General features: G+C 47.5%; 1 protein-coding gene across 1 annotated transcript in view; it reads left to right on the forward strand.

Annotated features, from left to right (window-relative positions):
* MCMBP (minichromosome maintenance complex binding protein) overlaps nt 1-18,934 on the forward strand; it is a 176,227-nt gene that overhangs the window by 144,536 nt on the left and 12,757 nt on the right. Inside the window, exons 11-12 of the mRNA XM_085602822.1 lie at nt 10,348-10,465; nt 13,604-13,769. Of these exons, the coding sequence (XP_085458948.1) occupies nt 10,348-10,465; nt 13,604-13,769 (284 nt within the window). The remainder of the gene's footprint in view (nt 1-10,347; nt 10,466-13,603; nt 13,770-18,934) is intronic.

An 18,934-nucleotide genomic window follows, 5' to 3' on the forward strand; every position in this document is an offset into this window, starting at 1 on the left:
GTTTCAAGAACTGCAGGACTACCCCCTGCTTTATCCTGTCCCCCAGCCCATTCACATTCCAGGAAAGAAGTTTCAGCCCCCTACCCCCCATCCCTCCCAACACAAAACATCCCTCTCCCGGGGAGCACAATCATAGTAGCACAACATGAAATATTACCCCGCCTTGTGAAACAAACAAACAACCCCCAACCCCACCCCATCAACCCCAACAAAACTCCCCCCTCCCTGCACCCCTGCGTGAGCCCGAACAGCCCCCCCAACCTGCAGTGTGCCTGTTGCCCCAATATAAAATTCACTACAAAAAGGACAAAAAAAGAACCCCCAGAAGGAGGAAAGGGCCCCAGCAAGCCCCCCGCAACCTCCAAACACCACGGGGCAAAGTGTCACAAACTGGAGTCCAGTGCAGCCATAGGTGCAAAACGTTACCAGTGCAGTCCAGCGCCAAAATCACTGTTCCATTCCTACTCCGTCAGACCCTCTCCGCTCTCCGTCGTCTGACCCTCCGGCTCCCGACTCTTGGGCAGGGCATCCAGCCACTCTGCCACCGCCTCCGGCCGGTCGAAGAAGTGTGAGCGACCATCTAGCTCGACCCGCAGCCTAGCCGGGAATAGCATCGCATACTTGAAGTCCATGTCTCTCAAGCGCCGTTTGATGGCCGAGAAACCCATCCGTTGCTTTTGAACCGCTTGCGTAAAGTCTGGGTAAAAGCTAACATTAGAGTTCTCAAATCGTAATGGCCCAGCCACCCTCGACGCCTGCAGGATAGCGTCTCTATCCCGAAAATTAAAAAGTCGGGCAATGATCGGCCGCGGGGGGGCCCCCACCTTAGGCGCATCCCCTGGAACCCTGTGGGCCCGTTCAACAGCGAAGAACTTGCTCAGCCCTTTGGGTGCTAGATGAGTCACCACTAGATCCTCCACAAAGAGATCCACAGCAGACTCCTCCGATCGTTCGGGCACGCCGATAATGCGGACGTTGTTCCGCCTGGCCCTGCCTTCAGAGTCCTCGAGGCGTCGCTCAGTCAGGTCACTAATGAGCTGTAACCTCCGCACCGTCGTCTGCAAAGCGGCCACATCTACCGTTCGGCTCGACGACGCTTGGGCCAACGAGTCGACCCGGTCATTGGTTTTCGACAGGTCCGCTCTGACCAAGGTGACATCAATCAGCACCGAGTCCAATTTGTTGGCCAGAGTATCCAGTTGTTGGTTCACAGTCACCTTCATCTCCTCAATGACCCCCATGACATCCAGCAGAGTCAATTCGGGTGATGCACCCGAGGCCTCCTTGGGCGGCTCAGGTGATTTACGTGATCCACTAGGGGATCCCTTTGGCTGCGCATAGCGGTCCATATTGTTGGCCTGGGAATAGGCTCCCCTCCGGGTAGATTTGGGTTTCAGTTTGTCGCAATCCACTCTTGTCGTCATCGTCTGCGATCAGCAAGGTCAGCACCCGGAAGAAGGCTAGGAGATCCGGGCCGCTAACTGAAGTAGGCCCGTTTACAGGTCAAGACTAGGCTTTGCACTCCGTACTCGGCGCAGCTCTCCCAATGTCTCCTCATCAGTGTCAGTAGACCAACTCGAAACCGAAAGTGAAAGTGCGGGGTCCGGGGCAGGCCCAGCCTCCCGGGGCAGGCCCAGCCTGGCATGCCGCTGTTGTTCACTTCGCAGCCGGGCACCTCACCAACCCGAGTCCGGGACCAAGGCCGGAGAAGGCCGCAAACTTCAGATCGCCAAAAAACCGGTTCCCGGAGTCCAATTTTGATTCGGAAAACGAGTGGCACCTTAGCGCAAGATCATAAACAAAAGGCCGTCGAAAAAATCAGGATTATGACAGGATAGACGTGGGAGGTTGCGGAGGCCCTCGGGAGCCACAAGCCTACGCGGCCATCTTGGTTGCGCGCTAGGCTCCTCCCATCTACTGTAAAGTATTTAATAATAATTAAAGCATAAAATGAGCACAGATCATTTATCGGTCTGAAATCCTATAATTCTCACAAATGTAAAGCACTCAGATTGGGGGTCTAATGTGCTTCAAAATGCTCACATTTTCCCTCTGAAAATTTGACCATTATGACCATTGGAACAGCAGTTTTTTAAAGATTCCAGCTGCCTAATTGGAATACAGAATACGTTTTAATCAGTCTACAGTTACGAAGTATGATAAGCATACATCTTCCGTATTTTTCATATTAAATATCACACTTTGCGTACCTATAAAAAAAAAAATTATACTAGTATAAGGAGCCAGCAGCTCTCCCTTTTTTGCGTTCGGACACTGGGCAAATAATAGTTATTTGAACGTCCTTATTATACCTCAATGGGTCTTGGGCACCCGAAAAGAGGCAGAAAAGCACATTCATTCACTTATTTCTTCTCAGACCAAGCATTGGTAATGAAATGTGTTATTCTTTGGTTGTGCTCTCGCTACAGATGCTGGTTTATCTCGCCCATTCACTGGCTGTGCAATTCTGAGACTCTGCTTCTGAGTTGGCCTTCAACTGTAGGTTTCACACGTACCATGGGACATCCTGGAACCTCCATGCTGGATGAATTATGCTTACTGCTGACTCATAATTAAACACTGTTAGGAGTAACTCAAATTATAGTTCTCCTTCTTTGCTGTTTCTTTTTTTCTTCAACTGCACACTTGAACTCTCTACTGTGAGATATCTGAAGATACAGTCACTGCATGTGAAGGCATGCTTAAATATCAAACTTAAAACAGTAGAGCTCTTTGAGGGAGAGCAGCCTCTTTACTGGCAGTCCCCAACCACAGCAATTCTTTCCTCATGGTGCCTTTTCCTCATGGCCACCACCGTAACGGATACATAATTAAGAAAGCCCGTGCTGGGAATTATGGGTATTCGTTGTTCAATATGATAACTTTGTGCCTGCGGGCTGCTCCTTTCAATTTTTGTTTATAGTTTTTTTTTTTTAGGGGTTATCGCCTGGCAGCAACAGTTTACTATAGTGTATGGCCCTACCTTTATGGGGCACCCACACACTGCAGTGGCGAACAACGCAGGAACCCCAAAACCTACGTGGTTAGCTGGCCCCCCACTCATCTGGCATACACTCCCCCTTGTACTGGTGGGAGAACTGGCTTTGTTCTCGGTCTCCCCCACACTAGTCTCCCAGTGCTGGGAGGCGATGCAGTGATCTTGTTCTCCCTGGACACTGTATGTGGAAGGGCCCACAATGGCACTGCCAGTGCCGAGCGAGGGGGGCATTAATGCTGGCCTTCTTGTCATGGCCTGGCTACATTCCCTCACTTAAGCTTGTGCTGGAGGTTGACTTGTATACATTCCCTCGCCCAAATATAGGACCTCCACAAATTGGTATGTTCGAGGCATATGAGCTGCAGATTGTACACTTAGCATAGGTCGCCATCTGGTGTTGGGCCCGGATGTTTGCAGTTTGTTTTTCTTCTTGGACCGTGCTTGGAAGTCACGAGTTTGGTGACTCCTCCTTCGGTCCGTACTGCGCATGGGCTTCGGCTCCATCCTCAGATTGTTTTTTTCCGCCATCGGGCTCGGATGTGATACTTCGTGCTCCGGCTTCGAACTTCTACGGTTCCAGCCTCGACGGAAAATCCTCGATTCTTCGAGTTCCTTCATCATCTTCATCTCTCGAAGCGGCACTTTTTCCATCCCGTACATCGACACCGGCCTTCGGGCCCTCCGCGACTCCGGTCCCGGCCGATGGAAAGGACTCCGTTTAAAAAGTGCCCAGAATGTGGGTCTAAATTTCCCCACACCGACCTCCATCAGGTGTGTAACCTTTGCCTCTCTCCGGAACACGAGGCTCGAGACTGCCCCGCCTGCAAGTCTTTTCGATCGAAGAAAACGATCCGAGATCGAAGGGCTCGACGCACCATGGCGCACTCATCCTCGACAGTTCCACCGGACATCTTCGGAGACGACGCCGAAGCTTCGGGGCAGACACACACCGAACTGGGAGAAGACATCGTCAGCGCTTCCGAGGCCGACGACTCCGACCTGGAGGACGTAACACCAGGACAGCGGGCCGTGAGTACAATGCCCCCTCCCAGCCCCGCACCGAAAACCAAAGAGACTCCGGTTACCCCCTCGCCTGCCGGCCTGGGCAAAACCAAAACCAAAGCCTCGATCACCCCACCTTCGGGCCCGGTGTCGAAGCACTCAAAGTCTCACGGCAGCTCGGGATCGAGCCAGCCGACGCCCGGTGCCGATAAACACCACTCGGCACCGAAGCCTGCAAAATCCAGCTCGACTCCGAAACCACCGGTGCCGAAACCTGGACACTCGGCGCCGACCAAACACAAACAGAAATCGGTCGGCACCGACGCTCCGGCGCCGAAACAGCATTCCACGCCGAAACACACGGAGACCTCCAAAAAGCAAGGCGTACACAGAACATCGAAACCTCCGGTTCCGAAATCGCCGGTGCCGACAGACGACTCGGCGCCATTGGCTCTGTTTACACCAGACCCTTTACAAAAGACTTTGTCCAGAGATCCAAAGACTGGCCTTTTGACTGTGATTACTAAGAAGCGTCGCCTTGAGGCTCCGGCTCCTCCTCCTCCACCCAAAAAGAGGGACTCAGCCACTTCTCCCCTTAGAGTACCCTCCCCACTGCCACCCCCCCTCCCACCACCACCCCCTCCACCTTTACCTCACTACGATCCGGCCCCATCCCCAGATCCGGATGACGGGGACCCGGACAATGACCCAGGGGACGCCCCAATGGATCCCACCCCACCAGGGACCCCAGATCCATGGGAGGATTATAATAACCCTGATGTACCCAATGTACCTCAAGACGACCTATACCCATCAAGGCCGTCTCCTCCAGAGGACTCTTTAGGGTTTCACCATTTAGTGCAGAGAGCAGCACACTACCATGGGGTGGACATGCACACGGAACCAGTGGAAGAAGACTTCCTACTGGATACATTTGATTTACAAGATCGTTCCACTGCTATTTTACCCATGCTTAAGGGTGTCACCAAGCACGCTACAGAGGTATTCAAAGACCCTGTCAGAGCCAGAGTACTAAACCCTAGAATAGAGAAGAAGTACAAGGCGGCACCCACAGACCCTGCATACATCAAGGGCCCTGCTCCTCTAGATTCCCTAGTTGTCTCCACAGCTAGAAAGCGGGCTAACTCCCAATCCTCAGGAGATGCCCCACCACCAGACAAGGAATCTAAACTTCTGGACGCGTCTGGTAAACGCACCGCCTACCAGGCTGCAAACATGTGGCGCATTGCAAATACACAAGCACTGCTTGCGCGATATGATAGAGCACACTATGATGAATTAGAGGCTCTTATGCAGCACCTTCCAGAGAAATACAAACGCCAAGCTCATGACTTGATACAGGAGGGCAAACTAATCACAAACACCTCCATTAAGTGTGCCCTCGATGCAGCAGACACTGCTTCTAGAGCCATAAACACCAGTGTCCTGCTTCGCCGCCATGCCTGGCTCAGGATATCAGGGTTCAAGCCTGAGGTCCAGACATCAATACTTAATCACACCTTTGACCAGCAAACACTCTTTGGCCCAAAGGTAGACGAAGCGCTCGAAAAAATGAAGAAAGATACAGACACAGCGAAGTCTATGGGAGCGCTCCAGACCCAAGCCTCTAAGCGTTCCTTTCGACGCTCGTCCTTTCGTGGCACAGGTAGAGGCTCCTCCACCGATAATGCCTCTACCTCCTACAAATCCCCTCCTCAAAATACCTTTTCAAAGGGCAACCAAAGAGGTGGCTACAGAGGCAACAACAATAAGGGCAGGGGCAAAACCAACAATACCCGTTCTGCCACCCCACCCGCACAATGACTCCCCTTCCCTCCCCCCAGACCATTCCACTCCGGTCGGGGGCAGACTACAAGATTTTATCCACGTATGGGAGTCCATAACATCGGACAAATGGGTGACCCAAATCATTCGGTCAGGGTACTGCCTCGAGCTAACATCTACCCCACCCAATATCCCACCAAGGCACCGTCCAATGTCCCAAGAGCATTCCACACTGCTCAAACAAGAGGTACTCTCGCTCCTCCAGAAACACGCCATAGAGCAGGTACCCGACAATCAACGAAATCTAGGGGTCTACTCCCTATATTTCTTAATCCCAAAGAAAGACGAGACCCTCAGACCCATTCTGGATCTCCGGCCTCTAAATGCCTACATACATTCAGACCACTTTCACATGGTCACCTTACAACAAGTCCTCCCACTCCTCTGCCAGGGAGACTTTCTCACAACACTGGATCTGAAAGACGCGTACTTTCACATTCCAATACACCCCTCTCACAGAAAATACCTCAGGTTCGTGGTGGACGGGCAACATTACCAATTCAAGGTTCTCCCCTTCGGGGTCACCACTGCACCACGGGTGTTTACCAAATGCCTAGCAGTAGTAGCAGCACACCTCAGACGTCAACATGTTCACGTCTTCCCTTACTTAGACGACTGGCTCATAAAAGCCGCGTCCTACCACCAATGCGTGCAACATACAAACAGCACCATCCAACTGCTTCATCAGCTAGGCTTCACGGTGAACTACCAAAAGTCCCACCTCATACCATCTCACACAAAGCAATATCTCGGGGCCACCATAGACACCTCAAAAGGTATTGCCTATCCAAACCCAGCCAGAATCACAGGCATTCTAGCCTTACGCAAAATATTCCTTCCTCAACACTCTCTACCAGCAAGAGTGTTTATGAAGCTCATAGGGATGATGGCGTCTTGCATCTTCATAGTGCCCCATGCAAGACTCCACATGCGTCCACTTCAGGAGTGCCTAGCACAACAGTGGAACCAGGCCCAGGGTCAGCTAACGGATCTGGTGTTGGTGGACGGCCGCACACATCACTCTCTGCAGTGGTGGAACACCACAAACCTTTCCAAGGGACGGCCGTTCCTGGACCCGGTTCCCCAAGTGACTCTAACAGCGGACGCATCGCTCTCCGGCTGGGGAGCGCACCTCTTACACCTCACAATGCAAGGTCTATGGACGCCACAGCAAAAAACGCTCCACATCAACCATCTGGAGCTTTTGGCGATCTTTCTAGCCCTAAAATCTTTCCAAAAGCAGATTTCAGGCAAAGCAGTCCTCATTCGCACAGACAACATGACTGCGATGTATTATATACAGAAACAGGGGGGGACACACTCTCCCCAGCTCTCCCGCTTAGCCCAGAGCATATGGAGATGGGCAATTCCCCAAAACATTTTTCTCCTGGCACAACATGTTCCAGGCGTACAAAACACCATAGCAGATCTGCTCAGCAGACAGACTCAACAACTACACGAATGGGAACTGCATCCACAAGTTCTTCACCCATTCTTCCAACAGTGGGGGCATCCTCAAATAGACCTCTTCGCCACCCACGAAAACAAAAAATGCCCAAGCTTCGCCGCCAGATACCCACACCCATTGTCCAAGGGCAATGCGATATGGATGAACTGGTCAGGCAGATTTGCATACGCCTTTCCACCTCTCCCACTAATTCCATTAGTGGTCAGGAAACTACAACAGCACTCCCTCACACTCATTCTGGTAGCTCCGACGTGGGCCAGACAGCCGTGGTACACCACGCTACTACAACTATCAGTGGTACCACATCAAAAACTACACCTTTCCCCATGCCTCCTAACCCAGAACCATGGAGAAATCAGGCACCCGGACCCAGCTCAGCTCAACCTGGCGATCTGGCTCCTGAAATCTTAGAATTCGGGTACCTTAACCTTCCCCCTGATTGCATGAACATCATCATGGAAGCCAGACGTCCTACCACTAGAGCATGCTATGCCGCAAAGTGGAAAAGATTTGTAATGTACTGCCGTAACAATACAATCAACCCTCTAGATGCATCCATACAACACATCATATGCTATCTGCTCCATCTTCACAGGTGTAACCTAGCGTATTCATCCATACGCCTACACCTAGCAGCGATCGCTGCCTATCTACAAAACAGACAGCATTTGTCACTCTTCAGAGTGCCCGCTATTAAAGCCTTCATGGAAGGCCTTAAACGAGTAATTCCTCCCAGGGCACCACCCTCCCCTGTATGGAATCTAAATTTGGTCCTTACACGACTAATGGGTCCGCCCTTCGAACCAATGCACAAATGTGAGCTACAATTTCTCACCTGGAAAACAGCTTTCCTTGTAGCTATCACTTCCCTTAGAAGGGTTGGTGAAATACAAGCGTTCACCATACAGGAACCTTACATACAAATGCATCACAGCAAGGTCATACTTCGAACTAATCCGAAGTTCCTGCCCAAAGTCATTACCCCCTTCCACCTCAATCAATCAGTGGAATTACCTGTCTTCTTTTCGCAACCCCAATCTGTTGCGGAAAGGGCCTTACACACACTAGATGTGAAAAGAGCGTTGCTATATTACATGCAAAGAACGCAACCCTTCAGGAAGACCAAACAGTTGTTCGTTTCCTTTTCTCCACCACATAAAGGCAACCCCATCTCAAAATCAGGGATAGCTAGGTGGATTGTAAAATGCATACAAATTTGCTATCAGAAGGCAAAGAGAACATTATCTGTTCCCCCTAAAGCCCACTCTACAAGAAAGTTAGGGGCTTCTATGGCTTTTCTAGGGAATATACCCTTAGATGACATATGCAAGGCAGCCACATGGTCTACACCGCACACATTCACAAAACACTACTGTGTAGATGTGCATTCCCAGCAGCAAGCTAGGGTGGGCCAGGCTGTACTAAAAACACTCTTTCAAACAGCTGCAACGGATACCGGTGGTCGCCGCTAAGGTTGGGTACTGCTATATAATCTATGCTAAGTGTACAATCTGCAGCTCATATGCCTCGAACGGAATATGCTACTTACCAGTATGCATCTGTTCTTGGCATGTAGAGCTGCAGAGTTGTACACGCCCACCCGCCTCCCCGGCTACCTGTATCCGTTCCAGTCCATCTTATTTAGATACAACACACATGGGTTTCTCACTGTTATTACTACGCTCCATCTTTTCCCTGTTGGCGAAAAACAATCTGAGGATGGAGCCGAAGCCCATGCGCAGTACGGACCGAAGGAGGAGTCACCAAACTCGTGACTTCCAAGCACGGTCCAAGAAGAAAAACAAACTGCAAACATCCGGGCCCAACACCAGATGGCGACCTATGCTAAGTGTACAACTCTGCAGCTCTACATGCCAAGAACAGATGCATACTGGTAAGTAGCATATTCCTTTACCCCCATGAAACTACTCCAATTGTAGCTGGAAAAGCTAGAGTTCAGGAGAAAACTGGAGACTCTTCTTTTGTGCTCAGCCTAAGGAGCTTTGTCAAAAGGCGAGATCTCGCCTCACCTAAACTTTGCTTTCCAAAACGACTCTTCACAAGAGAATCTCGTTCAGAGATACCCAAGGAGCATCCGCACACCATTTAGTGAGTGGCATTAAAGTAAATTCCTTGCAATGAAGGATGCTATTTTGGATAGGTATTTACGTCGGCACAACCTGCATCTCTCCAGTTGTACCGGTAGAATGGCTCAATCTCCATTTGATCCCAAATGCAGCTGTCGGAATGGTTCCTATATTTTTATGGCTGTGGCTCGCCATATGCTACTCCCACACTGATCTTGTTTTATCTATAGAAGGATCACTGATCTCATTACCACAACCAAGGCAGTATTTGTGCCTTTCCATAGTCTTAATAGCATCAAACAGTTCTGTGAGATGCAGCTCTCTATATTTGAATGCAACAAAACATACACACTTTATTCTACATGCTTGTTCTGCAAGTCAGTGATGTTACCCAGACTATGAGAGGAAATTAAGCATAGTACCTATAGCACCCCTAGCAAATGGGATCCCTTGTGTTACTAGTGTACACACATCACTATCCTGCATTTATCTCCAAGGGGCTTCCTGTGCTTTCAGAAAAAAGATGAGGTTAGGTTTAATGTGGGAATTTAACCATATGGCAGTGCCTACCATGTGGGGATCACATTAGTTGAGCTTGGTGAAAATGCAGATAGTAGTCCTTTTCCTGGCCAGTTCCTAGTTCCCAAAAGTTGATAATATGACATTTTTGAACAGTGGAAAGTAACTTGCGGTAAAGGTATCTTGATGTATATTAGCTTGTGCACACTTTGGTTAACTCGGACAACCTATACAAATTGACAATCTTCAGTGTGAAGGAATATAAAACGCCCAGGAGTTTTTCGGGGTCACAGAGTACCCTAAGCTTGCCCTAATGGAACTGGGCTTTAATACGTTTGTCTCTGGATTTCTTCGCATGGAACATGTTGTAGGCTGAAGTCTCACTAAAGCAGGTCCCTGTTCTCTTATTGTTCCTTTTCTTCCCACAGGTACTCACGCAGGGATGTTCTGCCATTAGGGAAGTTTACCCTGAACTTGAGCGGCTGTCCCAGAAATAGTGCCTTTACAGAGCTTGTGTACCGGGTCCTTCAGCAGCTCGTACCAGCGGTAAGATTGCGATTCCAGTACCATAATCTTCATGTTTGTATTTTAGTGGCCGGTTCAGTTGGAGAGTGTACTGCTACTAGGAATAACATGGCTTCCTTAAGCATCCATTTCCATATTAAAGCTGGTCTCCTTTAGGTGTGGCAGAATGTCACTGCGTCTGTAAAGAATTAGGGGAAATGTTTGAACTCTAACGAAAAGCAATAAAAAGTGGGTTTATTTGAAATGACAAATTTGAATTTCCTAAAATTTGGGCAAAGAAAACATGGCGAAGAAGATAGTTACAAAAATAACAATTGATGGACAGAATGCAGAACAATGTCATACATTCACCCCAGTACAGAGATCTGGGCCTAAATCCATCGTTTTTTTTGCTCACCATGCCATTCCAGTTTGAACCCAGCCATATGCAAATCAGTCTTGACCCTGTGCCCCATGGGAACAGTCCAGCCCGAACTGCCAAGCCAGGTCCTCCCTGGACTGGAAACAAGCATCCTAGGACCGGTTTCGGGCTTTCAGCCCTCATCCGCCAGGATAGCTTGATTCCAGTGGCATGGAGAGCAAGGGACTCACGTCTGAGCATACCCTTCCCACTCGGGGTGACAAATGCAAAAATAACAATTGATGGACAGAATGCAGAACAATGTCATACATTCACCCCAGTACAGAGATCTGGGCCTAAATCCATCGTTTTTTTTGCTCACCATGCCATTCCAGTTTGAACCCAGCCATATGCAAATCAGTCTTGACCCTGTGCCCCATGGGAACAGTCCAGCCCGAACTGCCAAGCCAGGTCCTCCCTGGACTGGAAACAAGCATCCTAGGACCAGTTTCGGGCTTTCAGCCCTCATCAGCCAGGATAGCTTGATTCCAGTGGCATGGAGAGCAAGGGACTCACGTCTGAGCATACCCTTCCCACTCGGGGTGACAAATGCAAAAATAACAATTGATGGACAGAATGCAGAACAATGTCATACATTCACCCCAGTACAGAGATCTGGGCCTAAATCCATCGTTTTTTTTGGCTCACCATGCCATTCCAGTTTGAACCCAGCCATATGCAAATCAGTCTTGACCCTGTGCCCCATGGGAACAGTCCAGCCCGAACTGCCAAGCCAGGTCCTCCCTGGACTGGAAACAAGCATCCTAGGACCGGTTTCGGGCTTTCAGCCCTCATCAGCCAGGATAGCTTGATTCCAGTGGCATGGAGAGCAAGGGACTCACGTCTGAGCATACCCTTCCCACTCGGGGTGACAAATGCAAAAATAACAATTGATGGACAGAATGCAGAACAATGTCATACATTCACCCCAGTACAGAGATCTGGGCCTAAATCCATCGTTTTTTTTGCTCACCATGCCATTCCAGTTTGAACCCAGCCATATGCAAATCAGTCTTGACCCTGTGCCCCATGGGAACAGTCCAGCCCGAACTGCCAAGCCAGGTCCTCCCTGGACTGGAAACAAGCATCCTAGGACCGGTTTCGGGCTTTCAGCCCTCATCAGCCAGGATAGCTTGATTCCAGTGGCATGGAGAGCAAGGGACTCACGTCTGAGCATACCCTTCCCACTCGGGGTGACAAATGCAAAAATAACAATTGATGGACAGAATGCAGAACAATGTCATACATTCACCCCAGTACAGAGATCTGGGCCTAAATCCATCGTTTTTTTTGCTCACCATGCCATTCCAGTTTGAACCCAGCCATATGCAAATCAGTCTTGACCCTGTGCCCCATGGGAACAGTCCAGCCCGAACTGCCAAGCCAGGTCCTCCCTGGACTGGAAACAAGCATCCTAGGACCGGTTTCGGGCTTTCAGCCCTCATCAGCCAGGATAGCTTGATTCCAGTGGCATGGAGAGCAAGGGACTCACGTCTGAGCATACCCTTCCCACTCGGGGTGACAAATGCAAAAATAACAATTGATGGACAGAATGCAGAACAATGTCATACATTCACCCCAGTACAGAGATCTGGGCCTAAATCCATCGTTTTTTTTGCTCACCATGCCATTCCAGTTTGAACCCAGCCATATGGGTTTATTTGAAATGACAAATTTGAATTTCCTAAAATTTGGGCAAAGAAAACATGGCGAAGAAGATAGTTAACCAGGCTAAAGCCAGTTAACTCAGTGTTCTATTTTATACCAGAATGACAATTATCATGGTGGTGCATTTGGATGTGGTGTGAGGAGGGGGCATAGGGGTGTCTTGTAGTGTCGGTGTACCTTTACTGGTGATGTTTAGAATAGGTTTAAGTAGCAAAGAAAATGTCTATATGTATATTCATCACATTGAATTATTTATTCAGTCTCCAAGTATTTCTTGTATTGATATTCATCAGTCGCTGTTTCTTCAGACACCACTCCTGCAACTGGTGTTCCCCCTAAAGGTTTCAGAGGTGACATTTGGTAGGAAGCCATCGTGGTGAGGAGGGAGAGGTCTAGTGCTGTTGGAACCACACATTGACACCCTAGAATTCTTAATTTTTCATCCTATTTCTTCACTCAGCAGAAGTGGCTGTGTCTGGCTAAAGAGGGGACTAATGGTTACCAGTTCAAAATTTACCTTAGTCAGCCAATTGTACTGAAACCTACACTATAGCTTTCTGTGCTATACGTGTTCTCGGCAAGTAAAAAGCTCCCTGCATTGTAGGTCTATGCTGGGTCTGTGGTGTGTTTAATTGGGAGAATCTGCCCCTCAGTGCACTGTATGTGACGCACTTACCCTGTAGGTGAAGGAAGCCTACTCTGTGGTATGACAGTGTAACTTTTCAGTCAGCACATCATCTCGGTTTAGGACAATTGCAATGCTGGTGTCTTCAAGATGTGCTCTAAGTGAGGAAAATCTTGTAATCACTGTTACTCAAACCTAAAAACGTCTGATAACAAGCATCCCATCTGATGAACACCTAGCATTGCCACCCTATCACTCCATCTATCCAGCAGCGAGACTGCGTAAGCCCACTTCCACAACCACCCCCAGCATCTCCACGTTTCCTTGCTCCTCATCTGTCATTTCACATTCTCAGAAATCCACAAATGCTGCTTCCTAATTGCGGGAAAAATAATAGACTCCAAAACCATGTAGTTGAAGGCTTTGTCTCGAGTGTAGGTTCACCTTGCTGTATGTTTTCTTGCAGTCCTACCATTTGCGAATGACCATACAGACCATGAATGAGTTGAAGTTTATCCCGCGCAAAGACTACACTGCTAACCGCCTGGTAAGCGGCCTCTTGCAGCTGGCTGGGAACACATCCCTCATGGTGGATGAAACTTCTCTGGAGCAAGGACAGCTAGACACATTAGGTGAGGTCGTGCATAATATACGTGGGTGGACTCTGCATGAATTGTACAGTGCTTTGAGAAACGTGGTTAACCATGGTTTAGGAACTCAGTAAGTTATTGTACATGCATTATGTTACTCATTCTTGCACTCCTGCATCCTTTCATCCACTCACACACCCATTCTTGCTGTCGCTCACTTGCACAACCACAATAAAACACAAGCAAGCTCAACAACATATGCAAGATAAATTAAAAGTAGAAAAAAATGTGCTGCTGCTTAAATATGGTGGGCTTTTGCTTGCAGTAACAAATTTACCCATAGAAGCAGCTGGCTGCCTAGCGATGGTATTCTACATAGAGTATCATTGTTTTAAACTTCCATTATAGCAACTGTTTAGCAGCAGTGTGCTGGCCATCTGGGAATGATTAACTAGTTGTACACGATAGACCAGAGGTGCTTTATCTTTTGACTTCTGTGGACTCCAGCTGAACCATTACTGGAATCTGGGGTGTTTAAATTGAGGCCACCTCTCTTCCATACTGTATTCGGTTATTCTGTTTGCTGTACTTGCGCTGCTCACACGAATCAAGCTAAGGATACTAACAATATATATTTTTTTTTGCCTCCAATATCCAATCCTGTCACTTTTACAGAATGCTTTAAAATTTTCAGTTTTAAGCTTTGCTTCTTAATGTGTGGATTTAATTATTCTGTAAATAACTGATTTTCCAAACCGTTGTGCCCCCAAGTAGGTGTCGAGACCCTAGGTTAAGAACCTCTGTTATAGACCAATACTATTCCATGATCGTTGCCTGATTTAGAGTCCGTAGCAGCACAGGGTGAGGCATACCGTAGGTGAAATGAAAAACAAGTGAAAAGCATCTTATCATTGTCCAGGGATTATAGTATATTCTCTAAAATCTAAAAAAAAGATTTGAATGGGGACCACCAAAGGGGAAAATGGAAAACTTACGTACTGGCATAGCAGCCCTGGCAATGACGCACACTCATTTTCCAGGGAAATGTGCATGTGTTGAAACAAATGCCATAATTTACAGGGCAATAGAGAAGATGGCACATGTAGGTGGCACACTGCCTGTTAGATTTATGCTGCCATCGATGGAAGCAGTCTGTAAATTACACTCCCACAGACCAGTGGCAGAAGACGGCTGTCTAAAACCTATGTATGTATTTGTATGTGCATATGCCATTACCTACCATGGTAATTTGTAAGATTCTGTGTAACCAAACACCTGCCTACTGGTTTATCACAGTGTAATACTAATCCTCCTGTAAAAGCCTATTGCCTTGTTATGGTATGGGGTATTTATAGAGCGCACGTACACCCACAGGTCTCTTGGCGCTGGGTTAGGAAGCCGGTATCGGTCCATGATTAACTGTATGTTGGGGTGAAGAGCCATGTTTTCAGCTGTTTCCTGTAACACATGTAGTCTGTTGCTTGTCTGATGGCGATGGACAGCGATTTCCAAAGTTGGGGTCCTTGTATGGAGAAACGTGACCCTCTTGTCCGTTTGCGTGTGAATCTTGGGACGACCAATAGATTCATTTGCATGGATCTGAGAGTGCTTTTCGGGGAATATCCGTGAATCCTTGAGGATAGGTATTTGGGGCCTATGCTGTGGCTTTAAGTAAGATGCAACCTGTTTTGAACATAGATCTTTGCTCCACTGGGAGCCAGTGAAGCTCCTTAATTAGTGGCCTAATCTGGCAGTTGCCTAGGTTATTGATAAATGATTCTGGCAGCTTGGTTTTGAATCCTCTGTAGTCTGTATTTTTGGTTACTCGGGAGACCTAGGTAGATGGCATTAGCATAGTAAATTTTTGACAGAATCAGGGTGATAATTTGAATGCGGGCCTCTCTACTGAAGAATCTTCTGAATTTCCTAAGTTGGAGAAAGCGGGAGGATGTGCCCGACCTTATCTGGTATTTCATGGATAGGTCTCCATCGATTTGTGTGCCAAGACTTTTTATCGTACTCTTGGGAGTAGGTTCGGAGCCCAGCTCCTTTGGCCAGTGAGCGGGGGTCCAGAGGTTGTTTGTTATTGAGGATGACAATCTCTGTTTTATCAGAGTTACGTTTTAACTTGTTGCAGTTCGTCCGTTTTTTAATGAGCTGCATGGTATTCCTTAGAAACTCCTTGGAGTCAGCTGTCTAATCGATTGGGAAAGATCAGCTCCATGTCATCCGCCTAATTGTAGATTTTAACCTTTTTTTTTTGTGGTAGAATATATATACGAGGGGTCGAATATAGGTATTGAAAAGCTAGGGAAACCAGGAGGAGCCCTGAGTTACCCCACAGTTCGGGCTGTTAATGGCAGAGGTATATGGTGAAAGACGGACTGTTGCTTTTGGTCTTTTAGGAACGATTTTATCCAGTTTAGGGCAACACCTCTGAGGCCCACTGCAGCAATTCAATACATTAAGATCCCATGTAGAATCGGTGCCTGAGTACATCCCTCATCAGGAAAAGGAAGAAAAAAGGAGTTTTTGTATATTTCGGGGCCAGACCTATTTGGGTGAGTCAGATTTTACTTTAGTTAGTAGTTCCATGAGTTGTTCTTTGTTTAAGCAAGGGAAGGTGGCCATGGTATTAGGATTATTATTTTCAGGTAGAGTTTGCATATCCTTATGACTAGAATCAATAGATTCTTGTATTTTCTTTATTTTGTTTAAGAAGAAAAGGTTTGTCATCACATGATTTCTGTGAGGGGGTGATGGGTGGTAGTTACTCGATCGGAGCTAGATTACTATGTTGAAGATGTGCTTTGCTTTATCTGAATTTATGACTTCAACACATGCTTTTCACAACAAATAAGCCAGGCCTGCTGCTTTTGTTATAACGTTTCATAATAAACCGATCAAACCTATGGAATCTGACATAACGATCACCAATTAGGCCTGCATCCCTTACCATTGGTTCAGCAATATAACCAGCACGGGTCAACGGAATTGCGTATCGTGTAAGCTGGCAATAACTTTTTTTTAAAGGAAGACCACCACAGCAACAATAAACAGATGAGGGATTGGCTGCAGGATCTCCCGGTGCCCCAGCATGGCTGCAGCAAGCAAGCGAACGTGTTATCATCTGATAAAATTGACCCACATGGATATTTATTAGGGTTTTTCGAGGGTGCTGTGGTTCAAACTGAATCACTAATAGCTGAACTGAGTACAGCACCTGGAGAGCTGCTGAACACGGAGAAGGAGTCAGTCACCACAGCTAGTTTTGGGGGGCTGCCCCCAGAAATTTAGCTGAAACATTGACAAAGGAAGCACTGTAATTACCACCCTTCAGAGAGCCAAGTGGAGAGTGTAATGCAGGCTGCAATTAAAAGTGATAAAGCTATGATAGATCATGATGCACAAACCTTTCTTCTCACAGCTATATCATGCAAGACTGACTGGGAAAGATGTCTTCAGGGATGAGAAAACAAGGTTTGGGGTGAAGGACATTATGGTGTCATTTGGTTTACCAGCAAGGCAGAGGGTGGTTTTCAGTAGACTTTTTGTTGCCACAGCTGGACTGAACCATGAACTTCTGGGAAAGAATGGACTACAGATATTGCAGGGTGACACGGAACAAGACTGCAGTGTTCGTTGATCTAGGGTAGCTGTTCAGGGCAGTACATCTGTATAACAGGTGATAAGCTAATGTTTTTGGATTTTATTTCGATGTTTTACTTCGAGTATTATTACACTCTACAAGTAATGTTTGTGTTTCAGGGCGTTATGTTGATTATTATTCAATTCTAGAATACACTGGATCTCGATTTCTTCATTTGTTATAATTGGGAATTGTGTATTGTCCTTGCTTGTCATATTTATACATTTTAGTTATCTGCTTTATGTTGTGCGGAGACAATACTATTATTTAACTTTGACAATAAACATTAAAGATTTAAGCAAACTATTATTGATCCGCATGTCTCCTTCATCCAGATTTCTGAATTTGGTAAGCTGCAGCGAGATAATCTACAAGGTACTTCTAACTGCAGATACTTCACCTTCTGAATTTACACCTGGCGCTATCATGCACCACCCCTGCGTACGAACATCAGTTCCTTTCTTTCCATGCTCAACAATGCGCATCCGGAGTCCTGCTCCCATCTACTCATTGTCTGTGTTTACCAACTCCAATAAACTTGATTCTAGGTAATGTGCTAAAGTAAATGTTTCCCCCCAAAGACCACAAATTGCAAACTGGGCCATGACTGCAGGAAGCAGAGGTCTGCTATAAATTCACAAGATTTCTACCTGTGGTGTCTAGGATCTAGGCACAACTCCAGTCTTATGATAAATGCTCCCTGATGCACCCAAAATGGTACTCAGGAGTGGGGGTGAAGCTGCACATCACTGAACACAAGAAACCGGGCAGGTTGTGCTCCAAGCAGCAAACCTGCTCCAAGTGGGGATGCGCCCACCCAAAGTCGCTGTCCTCCAGTAAGTCTAAGCTCAGAGACCAGACTTTCTGCAAACACAAGGAGGACTAGTTACCGTCCAAACAGTCCCACTAAAAGGGAAATGTGTGCAGTTAGCACTCCAAGAACCTGTCTCTCAACATGGTCACCATGAGCCGAAGCAGCCTTAGCAATTGTCGCCCTCAGGTCAGCAGTGGGCGAGGCGGACACAGAGGTCAAAATTACTAATCTAACTCCAAGTATATCTGGGGAAAGAGCAACTTACCCCCAAAAATTCCAGGAGGCTTATTTAGTATTGCAACTCCAGTCCAGGAAAAATTTGGGGAAACCTATAAATCCCCCCCAAGTATTTTTAGAAATGGTTGAAAAGTAGTATTTTGAATGGTAGAAAATGCTGCCTTGGGGCGCGTCTCAGGGCAAAAACTAGGAATACTGCAGCGTCCACAGATGCAGCCCTTCTGAAAAACCATACTGCCGCTAATTAAGACAATGCTACCTCCACCTAGTGTGCATTAATGACCTATGGACAGGAAACAAGCATCCTGAGACCTATTTCAGGGTAACATCCCCTCATGAGCCAGGCTAGCTTGAATCCATTGGCAAAGTGAGCTAGGGACCCATGTCTGGGCATAGCTTGCCAACTTATGGCAAACAAAGCAAACCCAATAGAATTATGGACTAAGCGCTGAAACTTTTCAGACACTCACCCGCAGTCACTATTAGATCTGGGTTAAATCCATCATC

Source organism: Triturus cristatus, chromosome 1_2, assembly GCF_964204655.1.
Source record: "Triturus cristatus chromosome 1_2, aTriCri1.1, whole genome shotgun sequence".
NCBI classification, from domain to species: Eukaryota; Metazoa; Chordata; class Amphibia; order Caudata; family Salamandridae; genus Triturus; species Triturus cristatus.